This window comes from Macaca fascicularis, chromosome 5 (assembly GCF_037993035.2).
Source record: "Macaca fascicularis isolate 582-1 chromosome 5, T2T-MFA8v1.1".
Lineage (NCBI taxonomy): Eukaryota > Metazoa > Chordata > Mammalia > Primates > Cercopithecidae > Macaca > Macaca fascicularis.
The window spans coordinates 64,002,868-64,022,692 of NC_088379.1; the positions used below are offsets into that span (position 1 = coordinate 64,002,868).

Genomic DNA, 19,825 nt, shown 5'->3' on the forward strand with positions numbered 1-19,825 from the left:
TGAGACTAGCTTGGGCAACATGCTGAGACCCTGTATCTACAAAACCTACAAATATTAGCCAGGTATGGTGGCACACATCTATAGTCCCAGCTACTTGGGAGACTGAGGTGGGAACGTCGCTGGAGTCTGGGGAGCGAATGTTGTGGTCAGTCAAGATCACATCACTGCACTTCAGCCTGGGCGACAAAGAACTTCTCTCAAAAAAGAGAGAGAGAGAAAAAAAAGGTGGGGGAGGGGCGGGACTGTGTGCACACACACACAGAGGAAAGATGGCCTCAGAAGATCGAGGCAGAGGTTGGATGATGCAGCTACGAAATACAGCTACAAGTTTAAGGATGCCGATGACTGCTAGCAACTACCAGAAGAAGGGCTCTTCCCTAAAGCCTTCAAAGGGAGCATGATCTTGTCAACACACTGATTTTAGGCTTCTACCTTCCCAAACTGTGAGAGAATGAATTTATGCTTTTTTCTTGAACAGTTAGTTTATGGCACTTTGTTACAGCAGTCCTTGGAAACTAATAAAAGAAGGCATCAAGATTTTGGTTAGATTTTGTTAAAAAACTGGTTGAAATCTTGGCTCAAATTATTTAACAAATGAAGAACCAGAAAATCTTAGCTTTACTGAAATTATTGGAAGCAACTTTTGCAAATGGGAAGACATTGAAATATATTCTTCAAGAGAGAAATTTTTAAAATAATAAAAGCTCAAATAATGTACCAAATTTAATATGAAATTTTACAATTTCAATTTGGTGTATTTTAACATGAAGAATAAAGAGTTTAATGATTCTCAGCTAAATAAGTAAGCCTATAATTCAGGCCCGGGGTTATCATGGAACCACAGTCCCTTATCCAAAGGAAGAGGCCCTTCCTACCAGCAGAACCAACTAGCGTTGCTCTACTGATGTATGAACACTCAGAGAAGCTGCAATGTGATCACTTCCATTGGGTTTACGTTCTGAATAACTGTCAGGTCTCAAGATCTGGGCAAGCCATCTTTTCAATCACATGAACATAGCCTGCAAATTAAGTCAGTACGGAAAAGAATAATAATGAGAGATGGACAAAAGAGTTAATGCCCACCTTCAAGCTCTTAAATACAACTGTATTTCACTCTTGTAATTTGTTATGACATAATTTTAAAAATTCCTTTCTTGTTTTTGTCAATTTGAGAGAAAGTTTATTTCTGTCACTTGGTACTATGAGAGCCCTTACAAAATCAAATCCAATTCATGTATGCCATGTTTCTATGCTAATAGATCTTTCACTACTTATAGCTACAGAACTTAAATTTTTGACAAAAATCTGAGACCACGATTTTGAATTACACAATTTATGTTATAGTCAGTTTGCACTGCCATGACAAAATAGCATAATAAACTGGATGGCTTAAACAAGAGAAATTTGTTTCTGATAGTTCTGGAAGTTGGAAAGTCCAAGATCAGGGCACTGGTAGATTCAGTATCTGGTGAGAGTTGTTTTCCTGGTGTGCAGACAGTTGCCTTCTCGATGAATCCTCACAAAGCAGAGAGAAAGAGATCATCTCTGTGGTGTCTCTTATAAAGGCACTAATTCCATTCAGAGGTGCTTCACCCTCATGACCTAATTAACTCTCCGAAGCTTTTCCTCTAGATACAGTCACATTGGGGATTAGGTCTTAAACATATGAATGTAGAGGGGACACAAACATTCAGTAATAATGATTAAAATAACAGGAATTCAAAAACTTGGTAGGTCTTGTGAAAATTAGGAAAGTAGAACCCCAATTTCTAAGTATAATATATTGAAATAGATGGAAAAATTAGTGAACCCATCACTCCAAAATGTTTCTGAAATTCTTCACACTGCACCTGTTTTACATGATGAAATAATAAATTTTTTGTTTATCTTCATTAATGGTTACCTTAATTTCCCATTCTTTCTTGTTGCTTCACCATGACAAAGATTCAAGTTTAATGTCAACTGGAAATACAAATTACAACCAACCAACCAAGCAAACAGAAACCTAGAAAAGGCTTCCTTTAATGTATAGCAGAGTATATGACTGGTATCTTAGGATCCGAATATGGTCAGTGAACTTTGGTTCGTTGGGGAGAACAAGACTGCACATTGTATATTAAAACTACTGACATTAAAATCAGGAGATTTTACAAATGAATTTTTTTTTCTATAAGTCCTAATATCAGGTCACACTTGGATTTTTGTATACCTGAATGTCAACAATGGATTTGAAAGTACAGTGGAAGGGGGAGTCATGCAATCTTCAGTTCATGTTTTTTTCGCACCCATTATCTTACTCGTGTGAAATGAGGCAGTACAAAATAGTTTTTAGTCATAGTGAAAACAGAAACTTTCAGAAACATCTATAGATAGATATTTTAATTCTAATTATACATCCACATGTTTACAGACAAAGCATAGATGACTATCATTTCACCTATTCACCCTGAATAAATATTAAAAGGTATTTTTTAAGTACTTTTATTTTCTACCCAAGTGTAGTTGACTAAAAACTCTAGTGAGAGGCACGGAGAAATTGAAATTGCCTTTTTGAGCTAGGGAAAGTGGAAACAGCTAAGCTTGGTTTCAAAGTAAGATGGTAACAGGTAAACTTCTAAACCAAAGTGGTAGCTAAAATTTTAGAGATAAATAATTATTTCATGATAAATGGTTAAACCAGAAGTGATTTCTGTTTGAGACTAATGATCATATCTCCAGGCAGAAAATTAATGACAGTAACACGAGTGATTTTTGATTTAAAAATATAAATATATTTATGACTGGTGAACACAATTCTGGTTCAAGCTATATAAAAATTAATGAGCCTTCTTACCTCCCAATTTCTAAATAAGAAGAAGTTTATGAATTCATATTCCCTGAATGAAGAGAAAAATCAAAGATCTATAGGATGGGTCCTATTATAACATCTTGTATCTAATCCTGGTTCTTACCCCATGAGTCTATAAGTTTTGGATATTTACTTGAAGAAAGGGAACTAACTGATCTTCTTACAGATATTTGAATCCATGCTCTTACCACAAATTCCTTGGAATGAATAATGTCTCCATGATCTGGTGTTCGTGTGGGGATTTCTTTGAGCCTAGTAATAGACGGTGTTGCCAACAGAGTTTGCCTTCTTTTTAGCCTAATGACAGACTAAGCCATTCATGGTAAGTTCCCAGTTTAGAGACTATAGTTTATTTTTATTTTTATTGATTGATTGAGACAGAATATTCAGAACACTGTTTTATGTATGTGTGTGTGTGTGTGTGTGTGTGTGTGTGTGTGTGTGTGTGTGGATAAAACACCCGATATTTTATGACTTAAAAATCTGAAGAAACCAATCTTTGGTGCTGCCCAGACTGGAGTGAAATGGCATGATTTTAGCTTCCTGAAAACTGTGTCTCCTGGGTTGAAGTGATTCTCCTTCCTCACTCTCCCAACTACCTGGTATTACAGGCACCTACCACCACGCCCAGCTAATTTTTGTATTTTTAGTAGAGACGGGATTTCCCGTCTTAGCCAGGCTGGTCTCGAACTCCTGACCTCAGATAATCAATCAGCCTGCCTCGGCCTCCCAAACTGCTGAGATTATGTGAGCTACTGGGCCCGGCCCTAGTATATAGTTTAAATACGTATAAACTGAACTAATCCCCATATTGCCTCCCTGCTGTATGCAGTAAGGAGGTCAACAAAGACTGACTAGAAATCATTATCATGTCTTTTTCTATAGTAGAAGAATAAATCAAAAGCAGTATTGCCTCTATAGGGAAAATGCCATGAATATTAAAGACTAAAATAATACAAGTGTGGTGAATCATATTATAATATTATTCTGTTTTCTTATTTGGCCTTTGCAGATATATATTTTATGAAGATGCAGGAGCCTGCCTCCTCCATTAATTTCCTGCAGGCCCAGTAGTCTCAGTATTTTGACAGGCTTTCTCTAGATCAGAAAACAAGTTGTTTCTCCTTGTACTTCCTAACATAGAGAGAAGTCAGGGGACCCAATGCTAAATTGGTTTCTTCAGATTTTTAAGTCATAAAATATTGGGTGTTTTATACACACACACACACACACACACACATAAAACAGTGTTCTGAATATTCTATCCATACATATAGAATACATTATCATTTTACATTCTTTCTATATATGTAGTAGAATACTAAAGTATGTAAATTTGGTAGAATACTGAGCATCTGGTGTCTATCTAGATGGTCTAGGCCATGGGGTGAGAAGCTTTTTCACTTGTGTGTTATGATCTGGTGGATCCAATGGGTCATTAAAGGATCATGGTAGATTGGTTGGTGTGGGGAGTTTGGAGTAAACCTTACCAGGTAAATCTCACCTGGGGCTTTGAAAATATTGGAACAAGTAACTATTTTTATTTAGAGAAATAGCTACTACTTCAGCTCTGAAGGACACCAGGTTACTGTGTTCCTGAGTTGACTTTTAATGACTATTATCTATTTCTCTAGCCATAAACTTATGTATAACCAACCGGATTGGACTCAAACAGGTCCAGATGGCATAAGTAAACTGTATAATCAGGTTGATCAAACTCTAGTGTGCCCACAACTGCCACACTGTTGTTTCTCTCCGCAGCTCTGACTATGTCCTCATGGAAAATGTTCTACAAACCACTGACTATACATTAAAGACATTGGACAAGTTTACAAATGCCTTTTATGATCTGGCTGCTAGTGCCAGCCAGAAGTGAACAGTTCTACAAATCTTCACTAAAATGTGATTCAAAGTGTCATAAAAAAATTAATGAAAACAAAATGTTACATACATTACACTATTAACAGGATTATGTAAATACTGGTGATGGAATAATGACAGAAAATATGGATTTTAATTTAATGTAAACAAATGTTATATGCAAAGACTCTTAAGATGATTATGTAAATACTGCTGAATAATGACAGAAAATAGGGATTTTGCCTTAAAGTGTAATTTATTGAAAAGGAAAAAGAAAACAATCTCTGTCACTGCATAAAATTATTTTAAATGATGGCACTTACAGAATTGACAATTCAAAGACCTTTTAAACAAAAAGTCCACTAGAGAAACTTAGTAAGGACTTTAATACCCTCTGATTAGGTGCCCTCCATATGGCATGATACAACTGAAATTTAGACAAGAAACTCTATAGGAAAATTTAGCTTAAGAAAAAGAATGATATGCTATTAAGTAGATAACTCAAAAAGAACAATTTCCTTCAATATGGGATTTTACTATTCTAAAACAACAGTCAAGTCTTCAGATAAGATGGTTTTTCATGAGAGGAGAAATTCAGAGAATGCACTTTTCAGTCATATCTGTAAATAGAAATAAATATGTGGTGAGTTATATCAAATATTTTTGAAGAAAAGAAAAGTTCTTATGATAGAACACATTTTACTATTTTCTCTTCATATTAGACAAGCTCACAATGTTATTTATGCTTTCCTGTTACTGACATACATATCCATCGCTCTTGGTTTTTAAACTGCAATGAAAATTTTATTACTAAATTTTTTTTTTGTTTTGTGGTATCGTTGAAGATATGGCGAGGCAATTAGTGTAAAAGGCTTTCACATAGGTTAGTGTTTGATCATTTTCCTTGGTTTAATGTATTAGAAGGGAAGTTTCCGCTACTGGAAAAGGAAACACACACATACACACACACATACACACACATACACACACACATACACAGTTAGAAGCTCCAATGTAGTGGATGAAAATAATTAAACTTACAGACCTTTTCAACTGGTGTTGACAGACTAAAACTTTATTTCACTATGTGACTTGTTAAGGGTGTCTATTTGACCATAAAAATAAGATCAATGGTTAGATACATAATTTCCAAACTTACCGAGGGCCCTAACTGTGGAGTTCCTGAGAATTTAGTTAATTCTTCTGAAATCACGAAAATTGTTAAAATCATGTGATTAAAGGAAGTCAGCAATAAAAGTTTGCTAAATCAAGAAAAATACACTTCTACCTATTCAGTGTTTATTTTGCCCAAAATATGCTTAACAAAGATTACTGCATTTGATCACCCTAGGGATTATAATAAATAAGGATTATTATAAAATTTCAAGTAAGCAAAAAGGTCAGGATTTGAATTTTGGACTACTGAACACCAAAATATGTGCTATATTACCTACCCAGTGTTTTTATATTTATCACTGGTATAACCAGGAAGAAGTCACTAAAGATTAGTAAAAGCTCATAAAGGATATTGTTGAATTACATGTCAGAAGCCTTTATATTTTTAACTTGAAGTTATTTTCCACTCTCATTAGAATAAGTATCACTTATAGAATATATAATACTGCTCCACATGTTACTAAGAAATTGATAATATTAGCTACAGCTGCCAGAAAATATTATCAATTTTCCATTTCAGAACATATTAGTCCTTTACAGCAGGCATTGATTTGCCATGTTTAATCTAAATCTGTTCTTATGGTATGTTCTCCAAGCTATTTTATTTGATTAGTTTGGTACACATTAGTTTGATTACTACATCAACATGTAGTAATTTAAATGAACTTACCACCACTGTAGCATGGCGTTAGTTTTTTCCTAATTCTCAGGAGCGGTGGGATTGGAGATGTCGGAAAATGGTGGGAAAGGAATATACTGCACGATTTGTGGATAGTACCAAACAGCATAGGGGTAGGCAGCAAGTTGGCTGAGCTGCTGGAAAGGCTAGAGGGAAAAACATTTGAAAAGCAACAGTGTATGAGCAATTGCTGTTTTCAATCCCTGAAAAATATCAATACATTTCATTCATTTCCAAGATGCCCGTTAGCATCATAAAAAATGATTACTCTGTGAGGGAAAAGAATAAATCAAAATCTTCTATGGTGAACCATGTTGAAGAAACTTTCAGAAGGTGCTCTTTTAAGAAACCTGAGGGGCAATGAATAAATCACTTTTTTAAGGACACCATTTAAGACTGAACTCCAAGAACCCACATTACTCACAGGTCCACTTTATCAGACTCCAGAAGAGACTAGTAGCATACATTTCATTATTATTTACTTTATAAACTCATGGGTATTTTTGCTATTTAGATCTATAATTTTCCTTAAAGCCACTTGGGTCAAAGTACAGGCCCTGCACTCAGGGTCAGCACAGCTGTCTTTCAGAAATGCCAGGAACAGAAAATAATAATAATAATAATTCTTTAATTCCTAGGCCAGTGTTCTTTTCAAGCACTAGAGTTTTGGGGCCAAAACTATTTTCCTTTCTATAATTTTGGAATAGTTGCCTCTGTTAATTCATAATGAGATTACACTTAATTTTTTCTATGTACTAACAATTGAATTGCACATAGAAACAGTTGCATATAATTCTCTACATATTCAGGTGGAAGTTCTTTGCTGGAATTAGGAAAAACTTTAAAAGCATTTAAAATTTTGCTATGGACACCTGCCTATGTAAAGATCAAAACAAATATAATATCTGGAACTTTTTAAGATAAAATAAGGTAACTACCTCAAGACAGAACTGGCCCTGTTCTTAATAGAGAGACAGAGAGAGAGAGAAAGAGAAAGAGAGAGAGAGAGAAGAGTGAGACAGAGACAGAGACAGAGACAAGAGAAATAAGTTTCTATGATTTGAATGTGTTTCCCAAAGATCATGTGTTGGAAACTTAACATCCAATGCAAACTGATGAGAAGTGGGACCTTGAAGAAGTGATTAGTTCACAAGGGCTCTGTTCTCACAATTTAATTAATGCTATTATCACAAGAGTGGGCTCATTGTTGCAAGGGTGAGCTTGTTTTGACTGAGTTTGACCCTCTCTTGTGTATTCTTTTTGGCTCTTTCACCATGGGATGATGCAACAAGAAGGCCCTCGCTTGACAGATACTGGCCCTTCTATCTTGGACTTACAGTTTCCACAACTGGTAACCAAATAAATTTCTGTTCATTATAAATTACTCAGTCTGTGATAGTCTGCTACAGCAGCGCAAAACAAACTAAGGCACTAGTTTAGTAACTTACATCCAACTGAACACGAGGATAGGTCAAATTATTGCTACCCCAAACCCTCATTAATATGAAAAATGCATATATAGTTGTCACAATCTTTTTAAAAATAATTACATTGACTTGATGGGTCATGTCTGTAATCCCAGCACTTTGGGAGGCCAAGGTGAACGGATCACTGGAGGTCAGGAGTTTGAGACTAGCCTGGCCAACATGGGGAAAATCTGTCTCTACTAAAAATACAAAAATTAGCTGGGCGTTGTGATGCGTGCCGGTAATCCCATCTACTTTGGGATGCTAAGGGATGAGGATCGCTAGAACCCAAGATGCAAAGCTTGCAGTGAACCGAGATTGCGCCACTGCACTCCAGCTCAGCAACAGAGTGAGAATCTGTCTCATTATAATAATAATAATAATAATAATAATAATAATAATTATTATTATTATTATTATTTACATGGGAAGTTAGGACCAATTAATTCTTTGCAGCCCAAATGAAGAGAATGCTTGCCTTTATTTTCCTTTTACTTTATTTTCCTTTTACTTTATTTTCCTTTTACTTTGTAAAGTGATTACAGAATTTCATAATAAAAGAAAAAAAAAAAAGCCCGGGCACGGTGGCTCACGCTTGTAATCCCAGCACTTGTGGGAGGCTGAGGCAGGAGAATGGCGTGAACCCGGGAGGCGGAGCTTGCATTGAGCCGAGATCACGCCACTGTGCTCCAGCCTGGGCTACAGAGCCAAACTCCGTCACAAAAAAACAAACAAACAAACAAACAAACAAAAACTGAGGGTAAAATTTGATGTGCTATGAGGAACTAAAAGTTTCTTTCTCTAGTTGCATTCATACGAAGGATGTTCCATGGCTTTCTTTACATAGTTTTTTTTTTTTTTTTTTTAATTAGTATGTTGTATATAAATTGAATCATTAATGGACTAGAGCCACTGAATTAAACATATAGTTATTATCTTTAAATGTGAAGACACGACATATCACTGTAAACATTAAGACATGGGAGTTTTGGAGGAGGAAATAAATTGATAGACACATATTATTTTCTCCACAAATGAGAAACCAAAGTCCAAGAGAATATACAATGTGCTCAAGGCCATATGCTTAGAAGCTGTCAGAACTGAGATTTAAGTTGGGAGTTAGAAATGTTTGAGAAGAAAAAAAATATCTTCAAGAGTAGGGGGCTATTTAAGAGCAAACATATTTAAGCTTAACAAAATACTATTGTTTTGTAATATATTAAGCAAGATATTACCACTTGGACATGGCTGTTTTCACTCATTCTGTGAATTTGTTCCTGCATAAAAGGAAACACATTCTAAATTACTTAGACATCTTCTGGTATAACACATTTATCTTACATTGCACCGGAAATGTACACAACATCATTCATGAAATTTAGAATAGACCGTATTCTATGCCAAAATTAGTAAAAAATGTCAAAGCACTTTTTATTTTCTAACGTTAGAAAAAGAAATTAGCCAAAGGCTAAGCTCACTATAGCTTGGAAAAATAAACAATTAGTAAGGTTCATATTCTGAGGATAAATAATAGCCTACCGCTTCTCTAGGACTATGTGTTTTTCTATTTATGGCTATTTATTAATTATTTAAATTTTATCTTTTGCGACTTTTAAGTAAAATATTACCAGGTAGGGTTGGTAGAACACACTCTCTCAGAATATATTTATGTTAAAAAAGAAGCATGCATTATAAAAATATAACACGTGAAGGAAATACTAAAATATTTTAGATTTAATAAATAATCTCACCTGGGCATGGGCAGCTTGCTAGGGAGGAGAAAACATTCTGTTTTGGTATTTTCATTTTATTTACTCACGAATAAGAAACATTTGCTGGGTACCTTCATTTGTTCAGGGACAATGTTAAATACTCGAGACAACACTGTAAAATATTACAAAATCTCTCAGGAGGACCAGTTGGTTCTAACAGTTATGGAGGTTACATACTAGCCATATCATATATATGGTACTAAAATATATTATTCAGGTAATTTTCTAGATCAATAATGATGAATTCTATTGGGGCACTGATATGTTTAAATTTATTTGGATACTATTTTAAACACAAGTTACCTGAAAATGGAAACAAGAGTAACAGTTAGGGTCCAAATTAAATTCATTATTGATTTTCATCTTCCTCTATTGATAACGATTAAAAATGCTAGCATGTAATTTTGCTAAATTAAAACAAAGCATTTCCCAAAGTCTTCATTATGTCAAATTTGCTCATAGTAACTGAAAGGTTTTTATTGTCCTCCCTAAAGAAAGACTTATATGTTACTCAAAAGGGTTGAAACCAATGAAAAGCAGATTATGTGAGTTTTGACAGAAGCAAATCTGATGTTTAGCATTCCTGTTTCCTTAAATGGAAAGTTTATTTGACATATCTGTGATTTCACAGGTAAGCATATTTATGAAATTCTCAACCAGAATGTATCATCAGGGAGGTTAAAAGTGAATTTGTGGTAGAATGTACTCACTTTCTCCCTGGTTAGTAATTACGGATAAGATATACAACTTTAGTCCAGAAATAAAGAGAACGAGCATTGCCAGCAAATATGCAGGCAATCATACAAATAATATGCCAATTATTGGTCAAGGTTAGAATAAATAATTTCTTAATAAAAATAAAAATATATTTAGAAGTGGCCTCAATTTAAAATTTCTTTTAATTCTATAGTAGAATATGGTTTTGTATTATAATGAATAAAATATTACCAGCTGAAGTTGGTTGTATTCGTTCATTCTACGAAACTGTTCCTATTTAAAAAGAAAAATATTCTCAATTGCTTGGATGTCATTCAATCCAACCCCATCACTTTCATATGATGAAACAAGAATCTTACAATGCTCTTCCCCAAGGGTAGAGAATGAGGAACTATTAAACCTGAGTGCCATTTCTACCCCAAATAATTTGGACCTCTTCCATTATTCCCTTTTAAAAACATTTTAAAAAGCAACTTCTTGAATTTAAATTATAATTCTGTCTGATATAAATTAGTAACAGCTAATTTTAGTACAATATATCAGAATTATTAAGAAAATTAAAACTTTTTTATTTGCTGACTGTGAAGATTTAACTTTGGCCAAATTAGATTAGAATATTAAATGGATAGGGAAAAATAATTTTTCAAATATTATCCAACATTTATTTATAGTTTACTCTGTGTCATGGATTGCATTAATTGCTTTACATCATCTAATATTTATTATTATTGACATTTTGGGGTTTAGTTATAGACTTATACTGGGAAAGTGAACGGTTCAACATCACATATGTGTGGGTAGAGCTATGAGTCAAACTCAAGTGTAACCAAATCTACAAACTGCCACTTAAATACTATGTTATGTAGATTCAAAAGGAGACTATAAAATACAAATATTCAAGTGAAACTGTGAATTAGATACCCAGGATAAAAAAAGTTACTAGTTTTATTTTTAGAGGGGAATAAGAAAGCATCTAGATCCCATCAGACTACTTACAATAAAGTCTAGCAGATATTGAAAAGGATAAATAATTTATCAATACAACATTCTCACTCTTTCCTTGGTATATTTGCCTTTGATAAATCTTTAATGCCACTTTTTCAGATGGCATTGGTATAGTATGTCTTCCCTTGGGGGGTGTGTGTGTGTGTGTGTGTGTGTGTGTCTGTATATGTGAAAGTAAGTGCATTTTAATTTATCCTGGAAAATATTAATATATTTTAAATTTAGCAAACATATCTTACCGCAGACTTACTGAGAGAATTTTCCTTTAAAAAAATAAAAATATGCATAGTTTTAATTTCAGGACATTAATTTACATTTAAAGTTAAAATATGAATCTACAAAACTATTACTAAACAATTACAGTAAATTGATTTTCATTATAAATTCCCCAAAAGCTGAGACAAGATTAATAATTTAAAGCACATATTATAATCACATTGCTTTTCCTTTTCTCACTGCTTTAACCACTACATTGCTCCGAATGTTGGGGGTGGAGGTGAAGTAATGATTTGTATTCAATTAACAGAAATCCCACTTAACTGAGTTGGTTTTATTTTGGTAACTTGCATGAAGGTCTTCTCCCAAAGTCAAAGGAAAAACAACACCACTTTTTATGTAGTACGACTTTTGTTCTCAAGATTAACACAGGGCAAAGTGTGGGGAGTAGTTAAAGGAGACCGACGTCTGATTAACCTAGAATTGGTTAAATTCTAAATGGTTTATGAAATGTTTACTTCATTGGCTTATAAGCATTGTAACTGTTAGAATTTTTAACGATAAGATTGAGTTTTAACAAAATCTGTGAAGGACAAAGTAATTGGTTAAAAAATAATAATTTGGACATCACAGATGGCCAGATAAAATTGTTTGCCCAGAAATAATGTCAATTTGTCTCTGACAAAAAATTGCTTTCTTACTTCTTTTGGATAGCTACTCACATACTAAAACTAGAATAGTGCCACATATACACTGCCTTGTACAATCAGACCTTATGGGATATGTAATCCTCACAGTACAAGTTTTCATAATGTTTTAAATTAATTGGGACTCAGAATTAATATCAAAATTATTTACCTCACTTGATGAACTGATGCTAGATTCCGTCTTCTAAAATAAAGAAAACTAGTGTCAACTATACCCTGGGATTTTTAGAATTTGAAGGAAACTAGTTCCATACCATCATGGTGAAATGCTTACCATGGTAACATTGTAATTGAATTAATGGTATGGGAAAATTCAGGCATACTATATTGTATTTTCTTGGAGTGTCAATTTTTCTTGAAAATTTATGGCTGTAGGTTTAATAACTTATCTGGGAACATAAAAACTTAAAAGCGATAGTTTTTAATTTAGGAAAACAAACACAAGTTTATCATTGAGTAGAATGCAAATTTTACATAGATTTTTGTGACACAAATGAAACCTCTAAGAAAGAACCGTATTTAGCTGGGTACCTATAACCCTGGGTTAAACATCTATTCTCATCTGCCCTTGGGGTTTCTTTGATGTGAATAAAATGGAAACATTAAATACAATACACAACCTTAAGATGAAACTAAAATTAATTTAGCTTTAAAAATATTTACTTTGAAATATTTATTTTTTATTCAAAGTCCTTTATGTTTATATTTATATATACATATAATTTTACTTCCCAAGTACATACATATTTTAACAGATTAATTTTAATATTCAACAGACTTTATCTCTGGAGATGGTTGATTAACCATATGCAATAAGTCAGCATTTAAAAAATATATTTGTAAATAGTGTAGCTCACTGATCCTAGGTAATTGCTGCAATAGATTCTTTCTGTCCAAGGAGAGGAAGAGGGACATGGGTTGACAAACTATTAGGTTGGTGCAAAAGTAGTAAAAGTAATTGACGTTTTTGCCATTACTTTGTAAAAACTGCAATTACTTTTGCACCAACCTAATAGTATTTCCATTATTTTTAATGGCAAACAAGCACAATAACTTTTGCACTAACCTATACCTATTGGGTAGTACGCCCACTACCTGTGTCTGATATACTCATGTAAAAATCTTACACGCATACATTTGTATGTAAAATTAAAAAGTAATCTCATGCCCTGGGATGTCAGAGCCAGCGTTCTGTGGGACTCTCATTTTAAACATCCATGCACCTTTTGTTTTTATTTTGTATTTAAATGAATAAGCAATCTTTTTACTAATTATTGTTTAAATGGCTTAAATTCCATCTTCCAATTTCAACTTTATATAGCACAACATTGTACATTCTTGAGTATAATATTTCTGTTTGAGAAGTCCAATAAGTTAAAATTAGAATAGAATTAATTTAAAATTAAGATGTTAACATTTTAAAATTCAGTGTCTTATTCTGCTTAATTTCAGAAGACACTCTTCTTAAAATGAAGCATACTGCATATACTATGTGTGATACATAAGTGTAGAGTTCACTAGAATGAACGGGTCTTACCTCAGACTCTGCCATAACATGGTTCTTAAGAAAGAAAAGATAATTAATTTCATTTTTCATGGCAAATAGTCAAATACAAAAGTAATGATTACCAAATAAAATGGATGTCAAAGAAAATAGAAAAAGACAATATCAAAGTAATAAGAAAAACTAAAAAGCCTGCCTACCTTATCTCTGAGCTAACTGAACCTGCATTTTGAAATTTAAATAAAACGTTTTGGATTCTTCTATGTTGTAGTAAATCAGTGAAAGCAAGTTTACATTTTCCTTTATCCAGCATGACTTTTTGTTTTCCCTCTTTTAATACTTAGCTTCTGGACACTGAGCAGAACACTGCACCGAAGCTCATGAAGTAAATACAACTGGGCTAAACGAGAGCACTAATTCACTAGCATCCTGCCAAGACAATCAGTCAGTCAGTTATGAAAGATTGTTAAGAAGATTTATATTTTATCTCATAAAGTTTGAGCACCTGCTGTCTCAATACCAATTCTACTAAAAAACTAGTAGACAATCCAAATCAAAGACGTTACGTTTAAAGAAAATAATGGAGTATGACTATGTAAATATTCTTGAGCCAGATATTGTATTACTTCATATAATACCCTTGATAAAGCATTCATTTAATTTTGGTGATAAATATGAACACATAATTGCATTTATTTGTTTATTTGCTATTTCATTCATTCACATTAATGCCTTGTTTCATCACAGTTACACAATTAAGTCAAGAAATCATTATCTTCAGAATTCTCAGCAGAATTCATTAGTCACTACAAATGTATGAGTGAAAAGTTCAAGGAAAGGAAAAAATCATAGAAAAATGTTTTTTTCTTTTCCTAAATGAAAACATTTTTTGCTACTACAAGAATATATACTTTTGTCATACTCTTTCAAGAAAAACTTTGGTACCTTGATTTCATCACTCTGTTTTTCTCTCAGAACTTTTCTCTGCTAAAATCAATAAAGTGTACCTTGTAAAATATGTTTTCATGAAGACAAACTTTTAACATAATTTAAATTTCGTTGATGCTTCTTACCCTGTTCATACCATTGATGTATTCCTTAGGGATAAAAAAGAAAAGATAAACAATATTAGTGAAACAAGACATAAATGAGTGGAAATCTATGAGAAACTATACTTCACATCGTGCTGATACAAATTTAAAAATAAATCTATTTTTCCTGAATGAACTAATATTCCTTATTATATCATTTCTAACCCTAAATGGTCTTTCCCACTACAAAATTAAGTCAATCAAATCAGCAATCTCTAGCATTCTCAGCAGAATTCATTAGTGCTGATATAAATTTAAAAATAAATTTATTTTTCATGAAAGAGCTAGTATTCCTTAGTGTATCATTTCTAACCTTTAAGTGGTGTTTCCCTACACTTTCTTTGCGTAAGACTACTATGTAAGTGTGCAATTAACAATATTTTTACATTGTTCCACTCAATTTTGTTATCCTTGACTTTCACTTTGTTTTAGGCACTGTTCTGAGTCTCCTGATCTTAACACTTACTTCCCTTTGTTAATTGTACCGTATATTCCGTGGAGTCATTCTTACCTCTCTTGATTCTAATGGTATAGGCTACAAAAAAAAAAAAAGGTTATGTTAAAATTCATTCATAGTTGGGTTATCTATCAAATCATTTAGATAATGTCCTTGAATTAAAATATGATGTTCTTCTACTCAGCAATTAAGTCAAAAAATTATAGAGAATATGACACATACGTATTATTTACAGTTAAGAGCATTCTATTATAAGGAGTAAGGAAACTGTAAACCTCCACATATGTCATGGAAAGGAGAGCAGAATGTTTTGGAGAGGCAAACATTTAAGTACAAATGAAAATATAAAGTGACTCTTTAATATATGCATATCTTGTTTCTATATTCTTTTTGGGCGTTTGGGTGACTGAATGATGGGAAGAGTTGATCAACTTAGGTTACAAAACAACAACAAAAAACCTTTTTATTTTTAAGGCAGTTTCTTGCTCTATTGCCCTGGTGCTATCATGACTCACTGCAGCTTTAACCTCCCACGCTCAAGTGACCCTCCCACCTCAGCTTCCCAAGTAGCTGGGACCACAAGTGCATGGCACCACATCTGACTATTTTTTTTTCAAATTTTTTTGTGGAAATGGGGTTTGGTTATGTTGTTTAGGCTGGTCGCAAATTTCTGGGCTCAAGCAATCCTGCCTCAGCCTCCCAAAGTGTTGGGATTACAAGTGTGAGCCACTGCACCCAGTAAAAAAAAAAAAAAAAAAAAAAAAAAAAAAAAAAAAACATTATGAATATAAATTAAATATTTTTTCCCAGAAAAATGTTTCTTCTTTTAAGAATAAATGGATAACACTTACCAAAACAAGCCTGAGAAACTTTCCTTCTTTGATAATTTCCTATTGAAATTAAATTGTGAATTATAAAAATAATAAAAACACCAAAAAAACCCCACATTATTCCCATTTGAACACAAATACTCCATTTAATTTGGTAAACCAACAGATTTCTAGGGTAGAAGAACAAATAATTAGTTTTAGTTTTATGATCTAATTTTACAATCTAAAGAACACCTACACCTTAATTAGTTCCTTCTTCACCAGGCCAGGAAATTTAATAAGCCTATGCTTACCAAAATAACTAAGAAGTTGAATAGGAATTTCATCAAACAGAATTGAGAGAGCAATCCAGGTACTTAAGTTGTTGTTGGATGCATTTGAAGGGAAATAAAAATTGTAAAGAAGAAGACAATCAACATGCATGATAGCAAACTGAAAGAGAGCAAAAGGAAGAGAGAATCTTGACTCCTCATAAACAGAGCTTACCTCACTGCTCTCTGATGGATTCTGTAAAAAATAGTAAGTTTAAAATGGTATTATTCCAATTGCAGTACAGAATGTAGGATTAGTTGTGCTCATAGAAAGTTGTGATAGAGGTAACTAATTCAAGATTCAACATCTCTAATGAGACCAAACTGTAAATCACAGGCTTGAATATGTGTAACAATGAAAAAAAGCAAGAATACATTAAAATAAGCACGTCAACAGATTCTGTTTAATTAACTACTTCTCTTGGATAAAAATAAGACCTTTATTATTATTTTTTTTTTCTAAGTCTGTGTGTCGTCCTCTAAGTTTGTGAGAGCAAATTACGTCTGGCAGTGCTTGAACTAAAGAAATGGTGCGTCAGCAAAAGTGAAACAGGCTGTTTCATAGAGAAAGGAAGAGCACATTTGGAGTATACACTTCACAATTAGAGTGAGTTCTTGGAATGCAGAATAGAGTATTTACCTGAAGGAGTTCTGGGTATCTAAGAGGAAGTTTCTGTGAAAAACAATGCAAGAATTGTAAAACAAAAAGTAACTAAAATGACAGTAACAATATAATAATACACATATGATGATTTTTGACACTGCTATTTCCAAAAGGTATGTGTTTTAATAACAATATTTGTCAGAGACCAAGTTTCTCTGGGAATACAGTGGAAAAAAAGAAATCATAATTATCTTATAGACAAATATCAAAGGAAAATAATCATTTCCTTTCTTTAGATTGTGGCTGGGAGTTGAGAAAACTATGTAAAACATCTTTTAAAAAGAAAAATTCTGGGTTAGAATTTATAATTCTGGGTTAGAATAATAAACAATTTATTTAGTTTTCTGAATTATTTATATTACACCAAAATTCTAAAGATGATTTTAAACTAGTATAAAAAAATGTTGGTCAAATTATAATTTCCTAATTCAAATGTTTGGGTTTTATTTTTATTTTTTATTTTTATATACTTTAAGTTCTAGGGTACATGTGCACTACATGAAGGTTCGTCACATATGTATACATGTGCCATGCTGGTGTGCTGCACCCATTAACTCGTCATTTACATTAGGTATATCTCCTAACGCTATCCCTCCTCGCTGCCCCCACCCCACAACAGGCCCCAGTGTGTGATGTTCCCCTTCCCCTGTCCAAGTGTTCTTATTGTTCAATTCCCACCTATGAGTGAGAACATGCGGTGTTTGGTTTTTTGTCCTTGCCATAGTTTGCTGAGAATGATGGTTTCCAGCTTCATCCATGTCCCTACAAAGGACATGAACTCATCCATTTTTATGACTGCATAGTATTCCATGGTGTGTATGTGCCACATTTTCTTAATCCAGTCTATCATTGATGGACATTTAGGTTGGTTCCAAGTCTTTGCTATAGTGAATAGTGCCTCAATAAACATACATGTGCATGTGTCTTTATAGCAGCATGATTTACAATCCTTTGGGTGTAGCATGATTTATAATCCTTTGGGTATATTGTCTAGGTTTTATTTTTATCATCACTTAAATTATATGACAATTGATCTCAATCTGCATAGACTTCATGTTAAACAGTGACATAAACAAACAAACACATAACTCTATTGTTTCCTTTGGAATAAAAGTGTAGCATCTATTTTCTGGGCTGCTTTTCCCCACTTCCTGGTAAAATGACAAGATAAGAACTGCTCAGATGGTTCATTCCTGAGGAAGATGTATCATTGTTTTGGTAACTTGCAAGCAGAGATTTCTTTCTATTGATGCTTAGATTATAGCATAAACAAAGACTATTGGTTCAGAAGTTGACAATGATTGATTCTGCAGTTTCCAAAGGGGAATTTAGAGAACAAGTCTGTCAGTGCAAACAACAGACTATATCTGCATTTCAGAAATTTTGCTTCTGTATGAGATAATTTCAGTGTCCAAATATCTCCAATCATCCCTCTAAACTGATGTTTTTTTCAGTCAGGTGTTTATTCTTCTCATTCATTAACTACACATAACAAGAGAATAGAGAAACTTTTTGGTTCACATCCCTATCTAATTGATATAAACACTCTTTTTGAGAAGAAAGGTAATTTTAATATACATTATCTAATTTCATTATTTACATTGTTTACAGTGACCACAATAAATTGATCACTCAATCAGCTGAATCACCCCAGGTTTCTATCCCTTGTGGGGGGAAGAAAAGTTGACACAAGCCATCTCAGATGAGGGTTTGATTTTGATTCCAAAAGTAGGATACATTGGAATATGTGGCTTTGTGTTATATTTGGTAAAGAAATGTTGGATTACTATTACATTTTTAGAAACATGAGAATTTTGTAGTAGACTCAAGGAACAGGCCTAATCACATTGTTTGATGCTACTTATTATGTTGTGCACTACCTTATTCTTTTTCTTACTTTTAAATTTTTAGCTCTTTTTTATTGTGGGGTGCTTATAATTCAAGCCAGACATTTTATTCAGAGTTATGGCTCTCAGTGGACTGTATAACAATGATGAAAATGGGAAGCATTACTGTATTTCTATTGTCAAGCCTTCAGAGGCCAACTAGAGATCATGCAGTGCTTGAAGATTATTCCTCTGGGTATCCCATATTTGATGAAGTGTTAGGTCATTTCTAACAAGAATCTAAATCTTTCTAAATTCTCTACTGAACTTACAGGCCTGGCAAGAGCAACAGCCACAAGACAAGTGAGAATGAGAAGCTTCATGGTGATAAAAGCCTATGTAAGAGGACAAAAAAAGAAAGAGTTAGATAGTATTATTTTTATTTATTTATTTATTTATTTCATGGCTTACATAAAGTTGCTTTTACACTTTATTAATCATCTCAACTTGTTTTCCATTATCAATATAAAATTACACATAAAACTTGTGTTGAATTACCAATTGAAAGGATAGCCATAAACCAGGTGATCAGAGTGGTTCCTTAGAAACCACAGGAGATTACACCATATCTAAAAACATTGTTATTGTGATGTAGAGAATGGTAAGTTAATGAGATGACTCATTCCTTAGTTTAAA

The 19,825-nt window shown here is 33.2% G+C and overlaps 1 protein-coding gene across 1 annotated transcript; it reads right to left on the reverse strand.

Annotated features, from left to right (window-relative positions):
- Positions 1 to 4,958: 4,958 nt before the first annotated feature.
- Positions 4,959 to 19,524, reverse strand: CSN1S1 (casein alpha s1). Its single transcript, XM_015450112.3, has 15 exons — positions 19,462 to 19,524; positions 17,280 to 17,312; positions 16,815 to 16,835; positions 16,350 to 16,388; positions 15,553 to 15,576; positions 15,024 to 15,047; positions 14,896 to 14,937; positions 13,984 to 14,007; positions 12,598 to 12,630; positions 11,763 to 11,786; positions 10,750 to 10,791; positions 9,781 to 9,798; positions 9,265 to 9,306; positions 6,555 to 6,709; positions 4,959 to 5,328 (listed from the first exon to the last, which is right to left on the reverse strand). Exons 1-14 carry the CDS (start codon positions 19,510 to 19,512, stop codon positions 6,584 to 6,586), a joined length of 543 nt encoding a protein of 180 aa, XP_015305598.2. The 5' UTR covers positions 19,513 to 19,524; the 3' UTR covers positions 4,959 to 5,328; positions 6,555 to 6,583.
- Between the last annotated feature and the right edge of the window lie 301 nt (positions 19,525 to 19,825).

Excerpts from the sequence above, each read along its gene's own strand:
- CSN1S1 (XM_015450112.3), bottom strand. The coding sequence starts at position 19,512 with ATGAAGCTTCTCATTCTCACTTGTCTTGTGGCTGTTGCTCTTGCCAGG. Across the intron at positions 14,938-15,023 it reads ACATCAATGGTATGAACAGG|CAGAGAAAAGTTCTGAGAGA; the intron begins GTAAGAAGCATC and ends TATTGATTTTAG. Across the intron at positions 12,631-13,983 it reads ATGTTATGGCAGAGTCTGAG|AAGACGGAATCTAGCATCAG; the intron begins GTAAGACCCGTT and ends TCTTTATTTTAG.